The sequence below is a fragment of the Procambarus clarkii genome, unplaced genomic scaffold, assembly GCF_040958095.1.
Source record: "Procambarus clarkii isolate CNS0578487 unplaced genomic scaffold, FALCON_Pclarkii_2.0 HiC_scaffold_1167, whole genome shotgun sequence".
Classification (NCBI taxonomy): Eukaryota; Metazoa; Arthropoda; class Malacostraca; order Decapoda; family Cambaridae; genus Procambarus; species Procambarus clarkii.
In genome coordinates, this window is record NW_027190198.1 from 1 (window position 1) to 21,891 (window position 21,891).

The 21,891-nt window shown below is 37.0% G+C and overlaps 1 protein-coding gene across 4 annotated transcripts; it reads right to left on the reverse strand.

Annotated features, from left to right (window-relative positions):
• Nucleotides 1-9,998: 9,998 nt before the first annotated feature.
• Nucleotides 9,999-18,809, reverse strand: LOC138362087 (BAG family molecular chaperone regulator 1-like). 4 transcript variants are annotated; one of them, XM_069320983.1, is made up of 7 exons: nucleotides 18,507-18,809; nucleotides 17,696-17,824; nucleotides 15,961-16,043; nucleotides 15,692-15,818; nucleotides 13,112-13,288; nucleotides 12,121-12,309; nucleotides 9,999-11,755 (listed from the first exon to the last, which is right to left on the reverse strand). In XM_069320983.1, exons 4-7 carry the CDS (start codon nucleotides 15,809-15,811, stop codon nucleotides 11,636-11,638), a joined length of 606 nt encoding a protein of 201 aa, XP_069177084.1. In that variant the 5' UTR covers nucleotides 15,812-15,818; nucleotides 15,961-16,043; nucleotides 17,696-17,824; nucleotides 18,507-18,809; the 3' UTR covers nucleotides 9,999-11,635. The 4 variants fall into 4 exon arrangements, with proteins under 4 accessions (XP_069177084.1, XP_069177082.1, XP_069177081.1 ...); XM_069320981.1 differs by lacking the exon at nucleotides 15,961-16,043 and having other exon boundaries at nucleotides 18,507-18,691; XM_069320980.1 differs by lacking the exons at nucleotides 15,961-16,043; nucleotides 18,507-18,809 and adding an exon at nucleotides 17,982-18,061.
• Between the last annotated feature and the right edge of the window lie 3,082 nt (nucleotides 18,810-21,891).

Consider the following 21,891-nt stretch of genomic DNA (forward strand, 5'->3'; position numbering starts at 1 on the left):
CCAGGCGCTTATGGGCCAGTACATACATTAATGCATTTCATTCATTCATTGGTATGCAAGGGTAGCATACATAATGCTACATACAGGTAGCATTGGTAGCTCCTCACTACTTTAAGGTACTGATCATTTTGGGGGACCAATATAAGTCACACTTTACTGTCACTTACAAGCTGAATGCCTTCAAGGCAAAACAAATGTGCTCGGAGAGGGAATAGTGATATGCCATTCATTGCCTTAGACCGGCTTGTAAATAGAATGACAAAGATTGGATATGAAGACAGCCATGATTTGACAAAAATTACATGTGCATCATTTTTCCTTTTCAAACTTTGCAAACCAGGATAAAGAAAAAACTATTTTATAAGTCATTATTTTCATTAACTTTTGAACAAGTCTATATATATAAATTTTTGTTAGCAAAATCCTGCATGCTAAATATATGAACAAGGATTCTTTGCTCTGCCTAATAGTTATTGTCCTACATATGTATTTATGTTACACAATACCACTAGGCCTTGATGTACATCCTTATCCAAAATTCTTAGGATCAAAACAATTAGTAGCCTTTAGCCACACAATTTAAATTTCTAGAAAATATTAAGTAAATTAAAATAAAATACATGCACATTTCCTTATGGAAAATCTGTTCATATTTGGCCTGTACTGTACTAGAAATTAAAAATCATTTTCATACAAAATTCATAAATATTTTTGTTTCAGATACATCTTTACCATTGTGTTGTAGATAATCTAGAAAGCTCTAAAATATTTTGACCTTTTAGAAAACATCAAACATACAATTTGGTAGAAACTTGACTTTCAAATTAGAAGACTAGTCAGTATTGCCTCTGTGGACGCAATACATCGGGAAGCTCTTTCTCCACCGACACTTGTACTTTTTGGCCCCATTCGCTCGTTGTAGCACCGTCAGCATTCTACCATCAACTTTCTCGTAGCTTATTTTCTCATTTTTCTTCCATTTTATTGTTCTTGAACTTGAAAACTTTTGTCATTCTGCTGTAAATTTCCTGAATTTTATATGGCCTATGGATAGCACACATTACCAGTCGAAAATAAATTATACAGTACCTGTATATAATTGTTGTAAATTCAGACTGTAAACATTATTAGCCTTTGATATATACAGTAATTTATTACAAATTTGCTTACTTTTCCCAAAAAAAGACATTGGACATAACTATTATACTGTACTGTACTTTTTGTTTAATTTTGGCTTAAATGTAAGCCTCGTAAAAACACAATTTTGAATGTTTTACATGTGAAAATACTAAGCAATACAGAAGTACAAATATACCGCATGTCATCAAACCTTCAGTGTTCTGAGTAGTATTTATAATCCACACCTCGTATACCCATTAAATAACATTATCCAAGAACCTCCCAATGATCCACGTGGAGTATGTAATGCCTTACCAAGCCTGGCCTCAGGCCGGGCTTAGGGAGTAGAAGAACTCCCAGAACCCCATCAAGCAGGTATCACACACACCACACATGCCTATGAGCCAACACCATCCAAGAAAGCATCACCATGATAAAAGAATTGTATAATTTGGAAGTTACAATAGTTTTTCATTCTTGCTCTACAAATGATTTTATACATTAGTATTATAAATGCACTCTTAGATTTGTAGTCTCCCATAATATGCTTCACCTACACTTTTGTTATCTCTCCCACTTTCTTACAGCAGTAAGACTCTCAACTATAAACTTATCTTTTTTGGCGAGGAGAAAATTCTATTTCGGTAGGAGATTGCAGAATAGATGGTAATTATATTTTGATTAGTTATTAAACACTAAAACTAACAGAACATTATAAACTTCATCAAATTGTATTTATCACTACCCCATTTCCTACCTTCCAAGGAAAAATGGAAAAGTATTGTTATTTTTAAAGATAATTTAAGATAATAAGGTGGTAACTGACCTTCTATACTATTTACATTTATGTATCTCACAATAAATCGATATATTGTATTCCTTTATGCAGACGTGAGTCACAATAACGTGGCCGAGGATATGATTATCAAACTACACAATAGAAGATGGAAAAAAGACAACGTTTCGGTCCGTCCAGTACAATTATCACGTAGACTTGATTATGATCCAGGACGGACTGAAACGTCGTCGTTTCTCCATCTTCTGTTGTGTGGTTTGGTCATCATTTTCCTTTATATAAAAAATTCTCCAAATCATTTAGAAAACATTTGCTTGCACTGCTTCCCTCACATCAATATTCGTGTCACAAAGTAAAAACAAAAATGAAATTCGGTACAGCAAATGTTGCAATAATGTAGCTGAAATAAATAACACTACACCCCCCTACCCCCCCTACACACGAGAAAACCGTACCAGCATTTGGCCTGTCCTGGACCATAATGAAGTCCATTTGGCCTGTCCATTTCTGGACTTGATACGGGTCCAAAACAGACCAAAACATTAATACGTTCATTTCATGTCAGTGTTGGGTTATAAGAAATTAAATTGTAACATTTTACTCTGAAAATCTAAGCGGCATCAGGCATCGTTAGTTATGACCAGGCGGCCTTGACGAGCCTATTACAAGGACAAGAATATTGTTCAAAGATTTGGTTGACCCCCTTTTTTTTTTTTAATACAGTACAGAAAATAATAATGCTGCAATAATAATTAATGTACACTTTAGTACATTATGTGATCAGTGTGTCTCATCCCGCCACAGACTCCTATGTCAGTTCTGCAAACAAATTACAATGAATGTTTCAAAGTCATTACCTAAAAAGTGTTTAATTCAAATTGATTTATAAATATTTTCATACATAAAAATAGCAAAGTATTTTCATTATTTCTAATAGACAATTCATTAACGTTTCCAGAGAAAGTGATTCCCTTTTTACAACACAGGGACACGTTCCTTAATAACCATAACATCTGTCATTTACAATCTTCTTTACACACAGAAATCACAATAGCGTGATGCATCAAATGAACAAATCCACAAGGGCCGTGTTGAGGGTTAGAACCTACGTCCGAGAGGATCCCAGACGCTGCCTTAATCAACTAAGCTACGGCATGGTTAAAACCATATCGTAGCTCAGTCGATTAAGGCAGCGTCTGGGATCCTCTCGGACATAGGTTCGAACCCTCGTCACGGCCCTTGTGGATTTGTTCATTTACAACCTTCTTATCTGGGCACGGACAAAAACTAATTATTTGATGGACATATCAGTGAATAATTGATTTGTACTACATTTTGTTATGTGTTTACCCTTGAAAATTGCAATAATGCAATTACATTTTTGACATCCTATCTGAATATCACATTTTGCATTAAAACAGAGATGCACCTAGCTGCTTTATCCTAAAAGTTGACAGAACTGATATAATAATAAGCTATGCCAATAGCAGTATCTGAAGCAAAGATGCTCTTTTTACAAAGGCAGCTTTATAAAAATGATGATAAGTGTAATTTACGCTTGAAATTCATCAGTCTCAAAAAAAAAAAATAAATAATCAACTTTGGTTATATAGAATTTTCAGTCACATACTTGTCATGAGTAACTTGCTTTCTTGCACACCTCGATTAATACTACAAACTATAGCAGCTTATACACCGAGTTTTGATTATGTTGGACTATTACTAATAACGCGGCCAGACTATAGGCAAGTTGGTAAAGAAGCCAGCAGGACGAGGTTGTAAGAAAGCCTACCAAGTAAGGCTGAAGGGAAACCAGGTTTTATCACAAAAGTCAGAAAGGTCACATTGTAAGGCATCCAGCAATGTCAAGGTTGTAGGATAACAAGCAATATTGGTTGTAGGATAACAAGCAATATTAAGTTGTAGGGTAAACAGCATTTTCATGCTGTAGGATTGCCAGCAATGTCAGGTTTTAGGAGACTTATCAAATGTTATGATGCAAGATAGCCAGCATTTTCAAGTTTCATGACAGCCAGCAATGTCAGTTCATAAGGAAACCCATTATTTATAAGTTGTAATAAAGCCAGTGAGGCTGGCCACAGATACAAGTACAGTATCAATGAACTTTTCCTCTTTAGGTGTGTGTCCACCCAATAGTGCTAATCATTAGCTAGTTCACCAATACAAGAAAGGATAATTACTTGTAGGTGGCACCACTGACTGGCAGCAGTTGGCACCACTGACTGGCAGCAGTTGGCACCACTGACTGGCAGCAGTTGGCACCACTGACTGGCAGCAGTTGGCACCACTGACTGGCAGCAGTTGGCACCACTGACTGGCAGCAGTTGGCACCACTGACTGGCAGCAGTTGGCACCACTGACTGGCAGCAGTTGGCACCACTGACTGGCAGCAGTTGGCACCACTGACTGGCAGCAGTTGGCACCACTGACTGGCAGCAGTTGGCACCACTGACTGGCAGCAGTTGACACCACTGACTGGCAGCAGTTGGCACCACTGACTGGCAGCAGTTGGCACCACTGACTGGCAGCAGTTGGCACCACTGACTGGCAGCAGTTGGCACCACTGACTGGCAGCAGTTGGCACCACTGACTGGCAGCAGTTGGCACCACTGACCGGCAGCAGTTGGCACCACTGACTGGCAGCAGTTGGCACCACCTGAATGTCGGAAAAAAACCTGAGCGATACAAATCGACAGGAAATTTGTAATTTCTCAGACTTCTTAATTTTTGAAGGAAAAAAATGGCCAAAATAGCATTAACGCTGTGAAACAGACAACATTAACAATTTAAGCAAATTTCACGTATGTACACAAATGTTTGCAAAATTCATACACCATTTATAACACACATGGTGTATTTATATGATCATTCATTCTTCAGTGAGCCCAAGCTGCCGTTTTTTTTTACCTGCTCAGTAATTACCAACCTACATGACACTTTGTACACACAAACACTCGTTCTTTACATGCTGATGGAACACTTTGTCTCGGTTATAGACATTTTGAATTAGTTTTCTAAATGGCTAAAATGTATTTAAGCTTTGGTTAATCTTTTTCATGTTTAGAAATGCAGATCTTATTTATATACATAGAGTGGCTATACTGTAAATGTTTATACATGGCATTATATACTGTATATATAAAAATACATTTTAAACAGTAAGCGTGTCATCTGATTGGCACAGTATATCTGGAAGTTTTTATGCATTTGCCATGATGTTGGACTATGCATAAAAATTAAATATACATATAGATACAGTGATGTTTCAAATGAACGAGACTCGGCTCGACGAAAATCAGAATGCAACACAAATATCGATCTGGCGATACCTTTGATTGTATCAACAACAATAAAACTGTTGTTATTTTTCTGCAACAAAAGGCCACAGAACAAAATGACCTGAGTGAAACAACAATGCACAGTATCTGTATGTTGAATATGTATGTGAAAAATAAATACACATAATACTGTATTGTAATAATGAATACACATAATATTGTAATATATCGACACAAACACAGATATGAACACCACTAAGTCATTGAACACCACCTGATACACTTTGTGAAGGTGTCAAAATGCAGAATATAATTTAGTCACACAGATAATATTAATACTGTACAGGTTTTAGGTATTCTTGAAATTTTAATAGCATAAAGTGCAAACAAATAATTTTGTAGCTCTAATACACTTATATAGTATAGAGTATTTATATAAACTGGTCAAATGACAAATATCTAATTTAACATGAATTTTATAACATTGAAAACATCCAGTGAAAACTCTTTGTACCAAAATAGTGTACATGATCTTGGTTATCTTGAGATGATTTCAGGGCTTAGTGTCCCCGTGGCCCAGTTCTCGACCAGGGCCTCCACCCCCAAGAAGCAGCCCTTGACAGCTGACTAACACTCAGGTACCTATTTACTGCTAGGTAACAGGGGCATAGGGTGAAAGAAACTCTGCCCATTGTTTCTCGCCGGCGCCCGGGATTGAACCCGGGACCACAGGCTCACAAGTCCAGCGTGCTGTCCACTCACCCGACCAGCTCCTGTTGATAGTGACCTCCCATGATAGTGACATTGCCTATCAAAGGAATAACTCGTCCCTTCTCCCGGCCTCATAAATTAGTTAACATTCCCAACCCCGTCTGTCAAGAGTGAGGAAATGTGGCATGACAATGTTCACCAACAAATACAGGATGGTAAACAATCTAAATAATAGTTCATTCACAAAAATATACCAGCAAAAAAGATTGAAAAATACATCTTGCTTACCAACACCCATCAAAGTCTCTACTTGCAAACTGATGAAAATACGTGCACGAGTTATGAGCACTGAACTGTGGTATGTGGAGCACCTCTGGCTGAGGCAGCACACTCGGTTCAGTTGAGGGTGGTTGAATTAGAGGCTACAGAAGATTAGGGAATGTGTTCCATCAAATTAAGTGTAGGAGATTAAAGATGTTCACCAACTGTATTATTAAATAATAACAATAATAATTCATTGTGTCGGGGGACAGGAAGCCAGTGTGTAATCACACATGTTTTGGCTTTCATCGAGGGCCCCCCTCCCCTCCCCTCCCCCAAGACCGAATTACTGACCCTGCCCAGGATGCAAACCCACAACAAGCTGACTAACTCCTGAGTACCTACGCACTGCTGGATGAGCAGAGGCATTAGGTGAAAGGAAATGTGCCCCGCCATTTCTGTCCCGCCTGGAATTCTAACCCGAAATTCTCGATTGTGCGTCGAGAACGAACCCGACTGTACTACCTGAACCCTTGAATATAGAAATAAATATTTTCTATCAAGTAAATTGCTGATACCACAAGGTTATTGGGAAAAATATCTTGATCATACAAAATAAGTCTTGACACAGTTAAGGGTGTACTTAATGAACAATTAGTACAATTACATTGTTTTTTTCAGTTATTAATTACTTCTTCAGAAAACAGCTCAAGCAGCCTATTAAAGGTTGCATTCTTACCCACTGTTTTCTTGGGTTTAAACCAAAAACTATAATTTTTGGTATCCTTGCAAAACATCAAATTATATAATATACCAGAGTATCCTTTGTTGCAATCGCTTTCATTAACAGAACAATTTGGGTACAAAGAGTTTTGACTAATGTGAATGTAAACATTTTTTAAAAGAAAACATTATTAAAAGTGAATATTAGTTATAATGTAGACTACAGCCAAGTCACCTAACCTCAGCTTGACTAATTAACAGTCATTTAGATACAAAAATTATAAGCCACAACCTGGTGATAAATATAACTAAAAAAAATATCAAATGCTAAATTATTTTACCATGTCAATTCGGCCAATTTTATCCTGCATCTGTATTTCCTTTACATAATCTTACCTTATTTATTCAATTACTTTCCTAATGATCAACCGTGTCAAAACTGCGGAGGGGAGAAGGGAATGAGAGATTCCATGCTCTCCAAATCTGCCTCATTTCTGAATCTGAATTCAAAATCATTTTTGAATCTGCCTCAAAAAAGTCTAATATTTCCATTGCAAAAACAGTGTAGATAAGAACTCGCATGTGAAACAACTAACCAAACATGCCTAATTCCTTCACAAAGGTGTAAATGTTATTCTTTGGTTTTAAAAATGAAGTATCAGATAAAAATAAAAATGCAACTATACCCCAATTTAAAGGTAAAATGTACTATCAGTATCACTTATATAAGACATTCTTGGATGAAATACAGAATAATACCATACACGCAAGTAGCATTAGTGACATACTGTACAGAGTATAGGCAGTCTCCCCTACTACAAACGGGTTATGTTCACAAAATGCATTCCTAACACATTTATTCTGAATGCGGGAATAGATTTCTTATATGCGCAATGCTATGAGTTGGGTGTTTGCGTTCCCGGATCACCAAAAATCCTCACAGATCAGTATTTTTGGGAAATACAAAAAACACATCCTATTATTTAAGCTGGGTAACTCCATCATTCAAGTTATCAAAGTTAGCTATTTTTGAAGAGTGCAGAGGTCTAATTACATGAATAAATAAAATGAAAATACACGCATGTGCTGCTGTACTGGGGGTCAACCATTTGTTAATTCAATGCACAAGAAAACAAACCTCTTCCTCCTTCTACCAACCACCAACCCACAAACCCCCACCCAACCAGCAGAGTAAACACCATCTGGTCTCGTTCAAATCATAAGAGTTTGGGGGGTCAATGAGGACTTCTGAGAACCACCACTCTTAACGTTATCATCTCGGAAACTTCACTCTCATAAAGACTACTGGTACCCACAACTAACACCCACCCATCCCCATCCCCTCAACCATTTCCTGGGGTGGACTCTTAGGTGTGGAATAATGACCGAGACTGACTGTGACTGCCTGATAAAACTCTATGAACATAAGAACATAAGAATAAAGGTGACTGTAGAAGGCCTATTGACCCATACGAGGCAACTCCTATAATGCCTTGCTGAGATTGCCTAACTCGGCTCCATGTCTTACTGAGATTGCCTAACTCGGCTCCATGTCTTACTGAGATTGCCTAACTGACTGAGAATGCCTGCCTTTTTTTTCCCTATGCCTGCTATCCAACAGCAATGGCAGGGGAATACATCAAGGAATAACAATAAGGATCATAAACCCAATGGCTGTGGATGGCAAACATCTAGGTAAACAACAATACAGTTAATTTGCTGCCGACACTAATTGTACCGGCACTTACATGTGGAAATACCCTGCTCTATTAGAACTTTGAGAGTAAAGGATTAGCTCTTTATGAGAGTTGTTGTTGATTTAGGGGTGACGACGATCGTGGGATCGGATGCGCCCCTTCTCTCTTTATGAGAGTAATCACCGTACTGTTGACTGGGGTAATGTGGGCTACAGCATGAAACTAGTGAGTCATGTGAACATTTTGATTGATTTATATTTATCTAGTGGATTGAGATACAAAATCAGGGATGTGGGAGGCTGTTCGGATAGACGAGTATTTGTATAATGAGGATCTCCTGTAATACCACACACGAAATTAGCATTATTGACATACTGTAGAGTAATACCATACACACGAATAGCATTAATGATATATATAGAATAATATATATATATATAAGTAGCATTAAAACAAAATACTGTAATATAAATGTAACTGACCAGAAAAGAATGGACATACTATATATATGCTCAAGTCAATTTACCTATAAGCCAGAGGTAGACTTTTACAGTAAAATCCAAGTCTTAGTCATTGACCCTCTTATAAATGCATCAGATACAGTACATAATCATTTACTTCAGGAAGAAACCTGCATGCCTTGTACTAAATAATAATTGGTTCAATTTACTTTTTATTTCATTTTTTTTTTATGAAGTATTCAGCAGTGGTGGTTTTGAGGGTATTAGTGGCAAGCTCGAGCTTGAGGGGAGTAGTAGGCATCCATCAGTCTCAGGAGACAATGGAGTTGCGCTCAAGCTTGCCGCTAATAACTAATGGAGTAATACACCAATAACTGTAGCAAGAATCGGTAGACCCGAAAGTGAAACTCTCACATTCACTCACTTGATATCTTGTCTGACACTCCTGTCGTCCTATTTACTAACACACCTCGGAAAGATATCTCACAATTTTACCTACATGACATTTATATTTAATTATTAATAAAATGTACTGTAATTTTATATTCTGCATCATTCATGCAAAACAAAACTTATGAAAAAATACCTTAATATTTTGAGCAAAATTTACATTATAATGTTCTGCTTACATGAATACTGAAGTGTTCTGTAAAACATTTACATATTTTTTTTTTAAATACGCTACACCTGGCTCTTACTTTGCTTGAATAGAATGACAATTTTTTTACAAAAACTTAAATTAGCTTCATGAAAGAATACAATGTATTTAACTACTACTTCTCGGTGGTACTCTTCAGGTGAGAAGACTGTTCACGCAAGGTCAAAAGTTTGCATCTTCTTCATGGAATAAATCAGTGCTGTACTTCCTCTCAAATTTCTGATTTATAGGCAATTGTCTGGCATATATATATAGTATGTAGTTTTATGAAATATGTCATTGGCGCTCAAATATTAATAACGTAAAAAGCAAATTCATATTCATTTGTCATTATAAATTATACCAAAAGCCTTCACTCGACATAACTTGATACAGTATTCGAGTGATGCACAGAGAGCTGATGCCAAGTTATTCACACAGATGAATTTGCTACATACATAACAATTGTTGTTTTTGTTGTATGCATTACTGAATAATGCATACATGTACTGTATTACAGGCAATGCATGTAGCTGTATTACATATTGAATAACACCCTCCACAACCATTATGCACATAAATTGATTCATATTTATAATTTGCTTCACATTCTCTTGGCCTCCCACTGTCTTACATATATCGCACGCGTCACGTGTACTGATTCTGTTAACTACATCCATAGCTCATCTATGGCTCTTTCTTTACTGAAATGTACAGTCAGTATTTTTGTCAGTACTTAATATTTGTAAATAATGGCATCAGTTAATGAATATATTTACTAGTGATCATTCTCACTAACATTTCTCCACTTCCACCTATGTTTCGTGTTGCCTGTTCAGCTAAAGCCTGGTCATTTTTATACTCGTGAACAAAACTTGTAAGCATATATGCAAATTAGTATGCATGAATCGTGATTCATACCTAGTAAATTATGATAACATAAAAGCTTCGACTTTGATTGAATTCCGTATATACATGAACAGTACAAATTTCACTTGTAAAAATACATAAAAGTAAAGCGGCAACAAGATCTTTGTCCTATAGTTGAGGTAAATGTAAGTGTGTAGGTCGGGCAGCACTTGTGAAGCGTGTCGTGCCCTCTGGAGCAGTAGTGTGTAAGCTCCCTCTCGTACATGTAAATATGTCTATATATATATATATATATGGCAGGACCAATGCTGGCTAGGAAGCAGCCTTTAAATTGCACATAATTCATTGAAATAGTATTTACCTCTTGTATTTTTTCTGGTACCAACATTTAACCAAAAGTACAATAATTGATTGTATTACTGAATGGCAATATTTGTGGGAAAGAAAACCGTTTGACTGGAATGAATGAATGAACGTTGCGTAGACTACTAGGCCATACTATAAAATAATAATAGAAAATAAGTATATAATGAAGGAGTCAATATGATACTGTTCTCATTTGTTTAGGGCAAAACTACACCTACCACAACTAAAAATAATAACTAATATAGTATTATAATAATCTGCAGGTACTTATTACAACAGAAAAATATATTTTCACTATGTATTTTTAATATACAGTATCTGGTACTCGAGCCAGCAACACGTGCTGTTGGGACATCCTCGCAAGAAGATTTAACACCTGAAAATAGTATCTGATCTTATAGGTGGGAAGTTCAAAAAGATGTTTTTTGGCATTGTACATTAACTTACATATTTGTATATTATCATGTAAACAAAATTAGAACATGAACAGTTATATATAAACTACACTGAACACAGGAAATTAATATTTATTTTTCTTGGGGTGAAATATCGGTAGATTGCTCCAATATTCTGAGATTGTGATCCAACATAGAATTGTTTAGGAAAAAACACTGTTAGCTATGTCTGTAAGTCAAGCAAACTTGCTCCCTGTTCTTATATTTCTGGAAATAAATCAAAATACATTCTTGCTATTATTAATTATATTTAAGTCTTAGCTGATTGATGTTTTCGTGAAGCTGGTCAGATTTTTCCATCAACTGTTGGATTCTTTTGACAACCGACTTGCGCTTTTGCCTTGCTGGGGTCTGGGTCTCCTGGAAGAGTAAATTAGTCACTTGAATGGAAACGAGAACTTTTGTAAAATACATACAGTACTTTAATGACCAAACCACACACCAGAAGATGAAGAGACGACGACATTTTGGTCCATCCTGGACCATTATTAAGTTAATTGCTAATGGTCCAGGAAGGACCAAAATATAGTCTTTTTGCTCCGACATCCTGAATGATAGATTTTTTACTGTTTAGTTCTGTAAACATTGCTAAATAGTCTTTCAGGCTTAGGTTTTTTAATTACTTAATTCTTAAATTGAGAGTGCATTATACAAATCATAGAAAAACTGAATTTGCTACCATTATGGTTATTTATTCTTAAAATACCATTTTATACATATCAGACCTCAAAACATATGCTATCAAGCTGCTCCAAGAGGCGCATAAACTCTTCATTAACTGCTAGAAGCTGTTTCCTCAGTCTACCCAGTGTTTCTCCACACAAACGTGATTCAAGGTATCCACCAGAAATCCCATCAACTTGAGGGATGATGTCAAATAAGGTTCTTTCTACTCTGGTACAAGAATGGTCAATCTGAAAAAATGTTAGAATATGATAATCACCTATGGAAACACACTATGAAAGTTGTGACTGACAACACAGAATAGCAGTTGTGTCTGCAGCCATCTGTCTCTTCCCGATTAGAAACTGAGCATATGCTCTCTGTCAGCATTCAAGAGTATACAGAAGAAAGACTTTGAAGTGAATTGCTGGAACAGTTCCAAAATAAATGCATTTCCTCACATCAGAGAGTATAACAATTAAACGTAAATCTATGTTAAAACGTCCTCAAAAATCACAGCTACATCCAAGAAAGCTAAATATATATAATTCTAATGTAAAAAATACTCTAAATATTCAAAGCAAGCTGCATACATGCTGCAAGTTTCTGCTCATAGAAACTGTTTGCTACAGATTAATATATTCAGAAATATTGAATGAAGTTGCACAGTACATACTAAAACATATTATCCATATTACAAAAAACACTTGTAATCAAACAAAACACTTAATATTGCAATTTTTTTTAATATAAAGTACATGAATAATGGTATTAAATGATGGTCTCTTACATATCACTAAATGTAACAAAAAACTAACACACACATTATACATTAATGGACCAATGCCCCATAAATACTGAACAGCTTCCAATTATTTGTGTGTTTGGTCACTATTAAAAGGACATCTCACTAGATTTGTCAAGAACTGAAAAAGATTGCAAAATACTGAGCAAAATAATGTCCTGTGAACATTTAATTTGAAGCAAAATAAGAAAATTTTTAATATCAATGTAAAACAGTCAAGCAACTGAGCAAGTTACGGAGTGACTCACCTGGACGACAGCCTGAAAGTTGGCATCTTCCTCAGGATCAAACTTCTTGCCCAGAACCATCACCTTAGTCCCAGACGAGATACCATATGTAGCTAAGGTAATGTCATGATCCGCTAAGTTTCTTCCTTTAAATATGATTTTCTGATTGGAATGAGGAATACGAGTAACTTCATCAATCTGAAATACAGTATTAAAGAAAGTTTTACTGATGTGCACGATATTATAAAGAAAAATGCACACTGGACACCTTATTGGTAATTAAAAGATTATTCCTACAAATATTATATTGATAAAATGTATCACAGTCACATCTCAATAAACTGGAATGATAATGTACAGTGGATTTCATGCCAATAAAAAAAATATGCAACAGAAAGATTCTAATCCAGTTAGTGTCGAATGCAACACTCTAAATAAGGAATCCAGATAATATGGTAATTCCTGCTAGACAACATTTGTGTTGCTGGTAAACAAAATGTAAACAAAACATGATTTCTATTTGATATGTACAGTACTTTTTTTTTCATTTGGTTTTGTTAAAATTTGGATGTGTGTCCTATTATTTACACTAATAAAAACATTAATTTTAGCAAATATTTATGAAGTATGGCGAGGGTCAGATAATACACTAGATGAGTCCGAAACTAGTTGTTCCACTTGAGAGAGAATCCACTATATACACAGTACTGTACTGTATATGGGACATTCACAATATCAGTAGCTTTTCAGAACCAAAATATATTATACTGTATATGTTGTATAGTGTAACTATTCTTGTAATGTACAAATAAGAACATGAAAACAATTTCAATTGTTTTGAAGTCAATTATCAAGTCGATTGTGAATTGACTTGATAAAGTTCAGATCATTTCTCATGGATGATCAAATGCAACAGCAAAGATGCCATCTGATTCCCCGTACAAGTCATGCTGCCAATCCTCTAGGAAAGGCAAAGCCTCAAGAGAGAAAATGATGACATTGAGTGAGAAGGGCAAAGATTTAGGGCTGAATTAGATACATGGGAGCTAGGAAGAGGACATGCCAAGGGGTATCCCATAAGAACCGAGAGGCCAACAACAGGAGGACAGCCAGAAGAAATGAGCCTGAATATTAGCCATGGACAGAATAGCAAAGAAAGCCATCAAAACACCAAACACCCTCACGTCATTTCAACCACTTTGGCTGGACGGTAGAGCGACGGTCTCGCTTCATGCAGGTCGGCGTTCAATCCCCGACCGTCCAAGTGGTTGGACACCATTCCTTTTCCCTCTGTCCCATCCCAAATCTTTATCCTGACCCCTTCCAAGTGCTATGTAGTCGTAATGGCTTGGCTCTTTTCCCTTCATAATTCCCTTCCCTTTCCACACATCATTTGAGTGTGGACAAGCAGTTTAAGATGCACAAAATGGAACAAGAAATTATAGAAACACTAGTAAAAAGCAGAACTACAACCTCAACAGTTCTTTCTTATAAATTGTTATCTTTACCAGCAAAAATATTCTATATTGTACCTTTCCTACAATGTTTTCACATTTGCACAATCCTGGTATGCTCAACAGACTAGTTACTACCCTTTACAGGTACTGTAATTTCTGAATTCATTATTATTACACTATTTCTGCTTTTGTCTAGTAATGTGGTACTTTACCTAGTCTTCAACCACCAAAATTAACTCAATGAAAGCACAGCAATTGCCACTTGCTTGTACTAAGAAACAAGATGGTGTGAAAACTGCCCTCAGCAAACACATGCCACAAAGTAAGCTTTTGCAGAAAGGAAAAACATAGAAAGATAAGACAGCACAAGTGAAGTGGAAGACAAAGAATAGGAAAAAAAATTCATATAAGAGGTGAAGAAATACATTGATAAAGTGATGTTTAATGAAAGCATATGACATGCAAAGACCTATAAGTTTGGAAGTGGGACACACCTTTTCACTTATTGCACTCTAGGGCTATCATGGCCTATTTCATAAACATTAATTACCATTAGTTACAGAAAAGTTCCTAAAATCAAGAAAGAATATAGGTTTATTTATTTATTTATTTATTTATATATACTGTATACAAGAAGGTACATTGGGATTGTGAGGATACATAGCATAGTAATTACATTCTTGTAAAACCACTAGTACGCGCAGCGTTTTGGGCAGGTCCTTAATCTAAGAAAATTTTAAGTAGGGAAATACTTGTAAAATTTATAAAAATGAAATAGTTACATGGCAAGAAAAAGAATAAAAGATGAGAGAAAATTGTAGGTATATTAAAGCACATAGGTAGCTCAGATTGATTGCAATGACAGGTTGAATGGTAGTTTAACAAAAATTAGTAGGCACAATACAGCATATGGCTAGCACATAAAAGAAGACAGCAATGAACACAATGATTAAGTCGTTTGGATTAAGTACATAAAGATTGGGTAACACTAGATACAGAGCAAATTTAACGCTCAGTGTAGGAAACTACGAAGATAAAATTAGGTACTTTTTGGTTTTGGTTTTAAATTGATTAATAATTTTGTTTTTAAATTAAAGGTTACCCATTAAAACATCTTGCAGCAAAGTTTATCCTTTCCACTGACCTTGTTCGCTAGTTCTCCAAGGGTCATAGCCCCCCAGACCAAAATTTCATGCTTATTGGGCCCATGACATAGAATTATTGGATACATTGGATCCCCCATTTTTGAAGCGTTGGGTCGCATGAATCTCCTGAAAAATAAATTGTTTCTGTCAAATACAAATTGTTCAATCTTGGACAAATCCTATGTATAAGATACTCAATATTTAAACTGTAATATCTACAATGATGACTACAGCTTTCACTGGCTATAATTAGATCGCACTGCTTCACCTGGCTCAGCTGGCAGCCAATCAAAGAGCTGCGTTGCTACTGCCACCTCTTGCATCCACTTGTACAAGGCATAACACACATAGCTAGAGTAAAAACCATAAATATTCACTTATTTTCATGTTTTTCTTATATTTTGCACACAAATTAATAATTCTAGAATGAAAAATTATTATTTTTTAATTCTTATATTTTGTGTGTATAAGCGATATGGCCATGTTTTCATAGCCGCTGTCCAAGGATTAAATCATACTCTTTATCATTTTAATTTTCTTCAATCTGGGTTCTTTTAACATTTACTCAATTCCACTCATTTTCATTTCCTTTTATCTTCATTTCACATAAACCTAACACGAAGGATCAAAGCTTTCTTTAAAAGCTTTTTGCCACTTCCAACTTCTTTTGTGTTTTATTTATTCTTCTCACACACCCACAGTCATATGTTACACACAGAACCACAGGTGTTGTGCTATTTCCATACAGACCCAGGGTACCTGACGGCTGAGTGAACAGTGCTCAGAATTCATAGTTTTAAGGTTCCAGGTTCGATCCCCGGTGGAGGCAGAAATAAATGGGCAGTTTCTTTCACCCTGATGCTCCTGTTCACCTAACAGTAAATAGGTACCTGGGAGTCAGACAGCTGCTACGGGTGGCTTCCTGGGGGGGGGATAACAAAAAGGAGGCCTGGTTGAGGACCGGGTCGCAGGGACGCTAAGCCCCGAAATCATCTCAAAATAACCAAGATAACATGGGTGTTGTACTATTTCCATACATACACATGATAAACTGCACTATTTGGATGCTAGACAATATAATTCACATTGTATGAGCAGTGTAACGATATTTGTTTATCCTGCATTGAAACAACATAGTGCTTCCCTAAGTCTGCAGGCCATTTCCAACAGTCCTTATGTTAAACAAAAATTCCTTATTCAGACAATTTTTCAAGTAGTTTCTCAATTACTCTTGAAAAGCTTATCATTTTCTCTTATATGGTTTACTCTCAAAAGATATGCAGGACATCACAATGAGTTGCCCTTTTTCCCACTCGCTCCTTCCAGCAAGTCATGCTTTTCTGGATTGAGGCCTGATAGGTTATGTAGAGGTCCGCTAGAATACTTCAAGATCTAATCGCTTACATTGAGGTCCATTGGATTACATTTATCTGATAAGTTACATTGAATTCTGGTAGGATAGGTTGGGGCTATGTTAAATTAGGTTTGCACTTGAAAGTGTGGAGGGAGTTGGAAATGGGTTGACTCGGTGTAATCTTGTGAATAGAATCACAAACCTTTAATGCGTGATAACCTTAACCAACTGGTTTCAACCCATTTTATTGTCCCATTACTGTATTAGGGACAATAAACAGCCCACAACAGTTGCCTAACTCCTAGGTACCTATATACTGCCAAGGTGAACAGCGGCATAAGGTGTAAGAAAATGCGCTTAGTGCAATAACTTATAAATTGTACTGTATTTAGTACTGTACTGTACTTTAATTTTTCATTAGCAAACCTACGAACCTTATTAACAACAATGATTTAGTACAATATAGATGAATATTGAATATGAACAATATAGGTGAATATTGCATATGAACAATACAGCTGAATATTAAATATGAACAATATAGCTGAATAACATTAGAGGAGGAAAGGTCAAGGTGACCGACCCAGACTTCGTCTTAAGGCCTGCCCGTGTAACCAACACGAACACCTTATACACGAGGAAGCCTTACCCAAACAACCACATGCAGCAGCAGGTCACGAGGTCAGCAGGAAGTCAGCAGCAGGTACAGCAGGAGGTACAGCAGGGCAGGTCTGGGGGACACTGGCCACCTTCACGGTCCTCACAACACAACCACAATCTACAACAACAATAACCTGCTAACTTTACACACACACATATATATATATATATAGTTATAGATATTACGTTAACTTGTACTTGTAATATAATGCGTAAAAGGTGTGTGTATTTAAGTTTAGAGGGGAATAACGCATAAATATTTGAGCAATATTTACACAAGTGGATCAGCTGGGTTTGTTTACATGTGAGAGAGGCCCAGCTGATGCTCCCTTCTCCTCCGGCTCCCTATAATAACCCAAAGCTTCCTATAGCTTCCTATAGCTTCCTCAACCAACAACAAAATAGCATTAATTTAGAGTGATTTGTACATATTTGGAGTTTTAAATTACGACTTTTTATACCGAAAATATGCAAATTAGTCAAATCCGGCGATTGGTCATATTTTTGCACAAATCTCCCTGCAATTTTCAAAATACGATGTCCATTGTAAATATGAATTAAAAAAATTAAAGATCAAGAGTCATATTTCCAATAGACATCGTATTTTAAAAACTGTAGGGGGATTTGGCCAAAATCTGACCCATCGCCGTTTTCACTAATTGGCATATTTTCGGTATAAAAAGTCGTAATTTCAAACTCCAAATATGTCCACTGAGCCACAATTCTGCTATAATTTATTAACAATGCAAAACGACATCTATATGACAATGAGAAGTATTAAATTAATGTTGGAGACTTACCCTTTCCGGGTGGTCTTGTCCTACCTCATAACCAGCTCAACAATACATAATATTAGACGGGCAGATAATAATTATGAAGTAGCAGAACCGGAAACAATGTACTTCCCAATAATTTGGCAAGATCTTTGTGGAGAATAACTCAAGTATGTCTCGATAATCTTGAGAACTTGTAGCACTGCGCAGTGTGTGTCTCACGGGAAGTCAACCTTGATATCGTCCTCACAACTCAACCTGTTCTCAGTATACCATAGTACTTATGTCACATAATGCTCATAGTTCCTATGATGCTAATGTTCACAGTTTACCCTGGGGTAGAGTTACAGTTATTAGCCATCACCAGGCACCAACCCTTCCTCACGTCCCGTATAGTACCCGTCCCATATAGTACTCGTCCCATTGTCGTAGGCAGCAAAATAGTCTTTTTGCTCAATTTTGAACGATAATTGTAATTTTTCATTCCACTTCTGATGTCCTCAACTAGTTGTGCTTGCAGGGGTTGAGCTTTGGCTCTTTGGTCCCGCCTCTCAACCGTCAATCAACTGGTGTACAGGTTCCTGAGCCTACTGGGCTCTATCATATCTACGTTTGAAACTGTGTATGGAGTCAGCCTCCACCACATCACTGCCTAATGTATTCCATCCGTTAACTACTCTGACCCTGAAAAAGTTCTTTCTAACGTCCCTGTGGCTCATGTGGGTACTCAATCTCCACCTGTGTCCCCTTGTTTGTGTCCCACTAATGCTAAACAGTTTGTCTTTATCTACTCTATCACCCTATCAATTCCTCTGAGAATTTTATAGGTAGTAATCATGTCTTCCCTAAATTTTTTGTCTTCCAGTGTCGTGAGGCTTAATTCCAGTAATCTTTCCTCGTAGGTCATACCTGTCTGCTCGTGGACTAGCCTGGTGACAGACCTGTGAACCTTTTCTAACTTCGTTTTGTGTTTGCCTAGATGTGGACTCCAGGCTGGAGCTGCATATTCCAGTATTGGTCTGACATATGTGGTATACAAGGTTCTGAATGATTCCTTACGCAAGTTTCTGAAGGAGAAATTGGCGTAATATTTTCCATCCTATTCATATATCGTAGATCAGGTACATATCCTATTGAAGGCTCGTAGTTTAGTTCTGAGAAATTTTGGTAGTTCTCAGTAAATTATAATAATTATTCCATGAATTATTATCTGTAAGTATTTCATGCCCGAAACGCTTTGCGTAATAGTGGCTTTAGGCATTGTATGTACTAGCTCTACCTATAAGTCAAACAATCCTTGTAAATATTTATTGTATGTATGTACCTTACCTAAATAAAATTGTATTGTATTGTATTGTATTTGGCGCCAAATTATAATATATATAATAGAATATGCTTTAAACAAATTAAAGAAAATTGATCGTACATTATATATTATAAAAAACGGATATGGTAGGGTACACTAAACTAACCACCCACAGTTGTAATGATGTAAGAGCGAAGAGGGAGAACGGCCTATTGACATAGCTCGGGTGCAGGGGGGAGTTGTGTAAAACCCTGGTTAGTGCCTCTGAGAGGCTACGAAATCCAGTAAGTTCAGTAGAAATTCGGTTTCAACTCTTTTTACCCTGTCGTAGCTCAGTCGATTAAGGCAGTGTCTGGAATGCTCCTGGACGCAGGTTCGAATCCTCGTCACGGCCCTTGTGGATTTGTTCACCCACAGGATGGTTATGGGGACCAATACCGTTCACATGATAGGGATGAGATCCACAACCCCACACGGGATGGAAATGGGGACCATAACATCCACAGAATGGGTATTGGGTCCAATACTACCAGCCCAGATGCACTCTGCACTCACATGCACATGCACTCTGTACCACCACGTGAACCCTATTCTCCCATATGTACCCTGTATGTACTCTTTTACCTTCATATGTACTCTGCATCCGCATATGTACTCTTTACCCCCATATACACTCTGTAGCCCCCACGTGTACTCTGTACTCCACCCTCAAACAGCCGATGGGTATTAGGTAATATATGTCAAAAAATGATTAATTAATAATTACTAAAGCAATCACTTTATTATACAGTTTGTGTATCCTGGGAATGGTCAGAAATTCGGCCTTGTAGAATACAAAGGACGGCACGGAGACCTTGTGGGACTGAGCACAGAGGACGGCACGGAGACCTTGTGGGACTGAGCACAGAGGACGGCACGGAGACCTTGTGGGACTGAGCACAGAGGACGGCACGGAGACCTTGTGGGACTGAGCACAGAGGACGGCACGGAGACCTCGTAGGACTGAGCACAGAGTGCTAAAAATTTAACCACATCATTTGCTCGTAAGGAGAGAATGAATTACCATCTCTGATTGCCTCTAAGCAGCCTGAGGGCAGCAATATTCCCAGAAAATAAAGAAAATTTAGTTAACTTGAGGCAAAGTTTAATAATGAATAATAATAATAATTATTCATAATCAAATGTTTATTCAGGTACTCTTGGAATATCATATAAGTATTTGTTTCTAGTGTGGTGCCAATGGGTTCTGTTACAACCTTGTAGGTAGCGTTTAAAGTCGGGATTGGCATTACAGTTCAGAGTTTTAAATATATAGAGTACACTTGAGAGGATGTGCAGTGACTTAATATCTAATATATTCAAAGATTTAAGTAAGGGTACCGAGTGCTGTCAGGGAGGACACGATGTTTATGGGGGGTCCACTACCACTTGTTGGTGGTAGTGGACCCCATAGTGGACCCCATAATGGACCCCATAGTGAACCCCAGGTCCACTACCATCTGTTGGTGGTGGTGGACGTCACTCGTGAAAAATAATATTCTGAACAATGTCATTCTGGACGTTAATAGTTATAATAAAGCATGAAAGTCCACACTTCAATAACTTAAAATCATTTTATTTGTCAATAACGAGTAATATCTTAAGTCAATTGAAAGCAAATATTTAACATCATCCAGTGTTGTGTCAGGAACTTTGGGTGTTGGGTTTGTTAGTATGTTATTGTATGTATTGTATATTGTAGTTGTGGAGCGGCCATTAACAGTTCTTGACTGACGGATGATTACTACTTCACTGCATATTGCAAATGTTGTTCTGTTGCAACATTTACAATAGCATGTTGTATTTGGTTTGTGAATTAGATTTTGAAATGAACAACTTCAAACATTCAAGCTGGGGATCATTATTGGTTCATTAGAGACTGATCGTTCGTATTTGGGGAAGTGAAGGAGTGGCTGTTGGCCATTGTTAATTGGCACTTCAGACTCGCAAAATGTTAACCAATGGGGGTGAATTTTAGGGTGAATGTCAACCAATCAGCGGCCGGGTTTGGTTGGCTGCTGGGTATAAAAGGGAGGATGAGACAAAATGCACTTCAGTGTGTTTTAC

Bases quoted from the DNA above. Each gene is read 5' to 3' on its own strand.
- LOC138362087 (XM_069320981.1), bottom strand. The intron at 13,289-15,691 runs GTCAGTGGAAAG...ACTGTATTTCAG, and splicing joins TTGGAGAACTAGCGAACAAG to ATTGATGAAGTTACTCGTAT. The intron at 12,310-13,111 runs GTGAGTCACTCC...ACATTTTTTCAG, and splicing joins ACTTTCAGGCTGTCGTCCAG to ATTGACCATTCTTGTACCAG.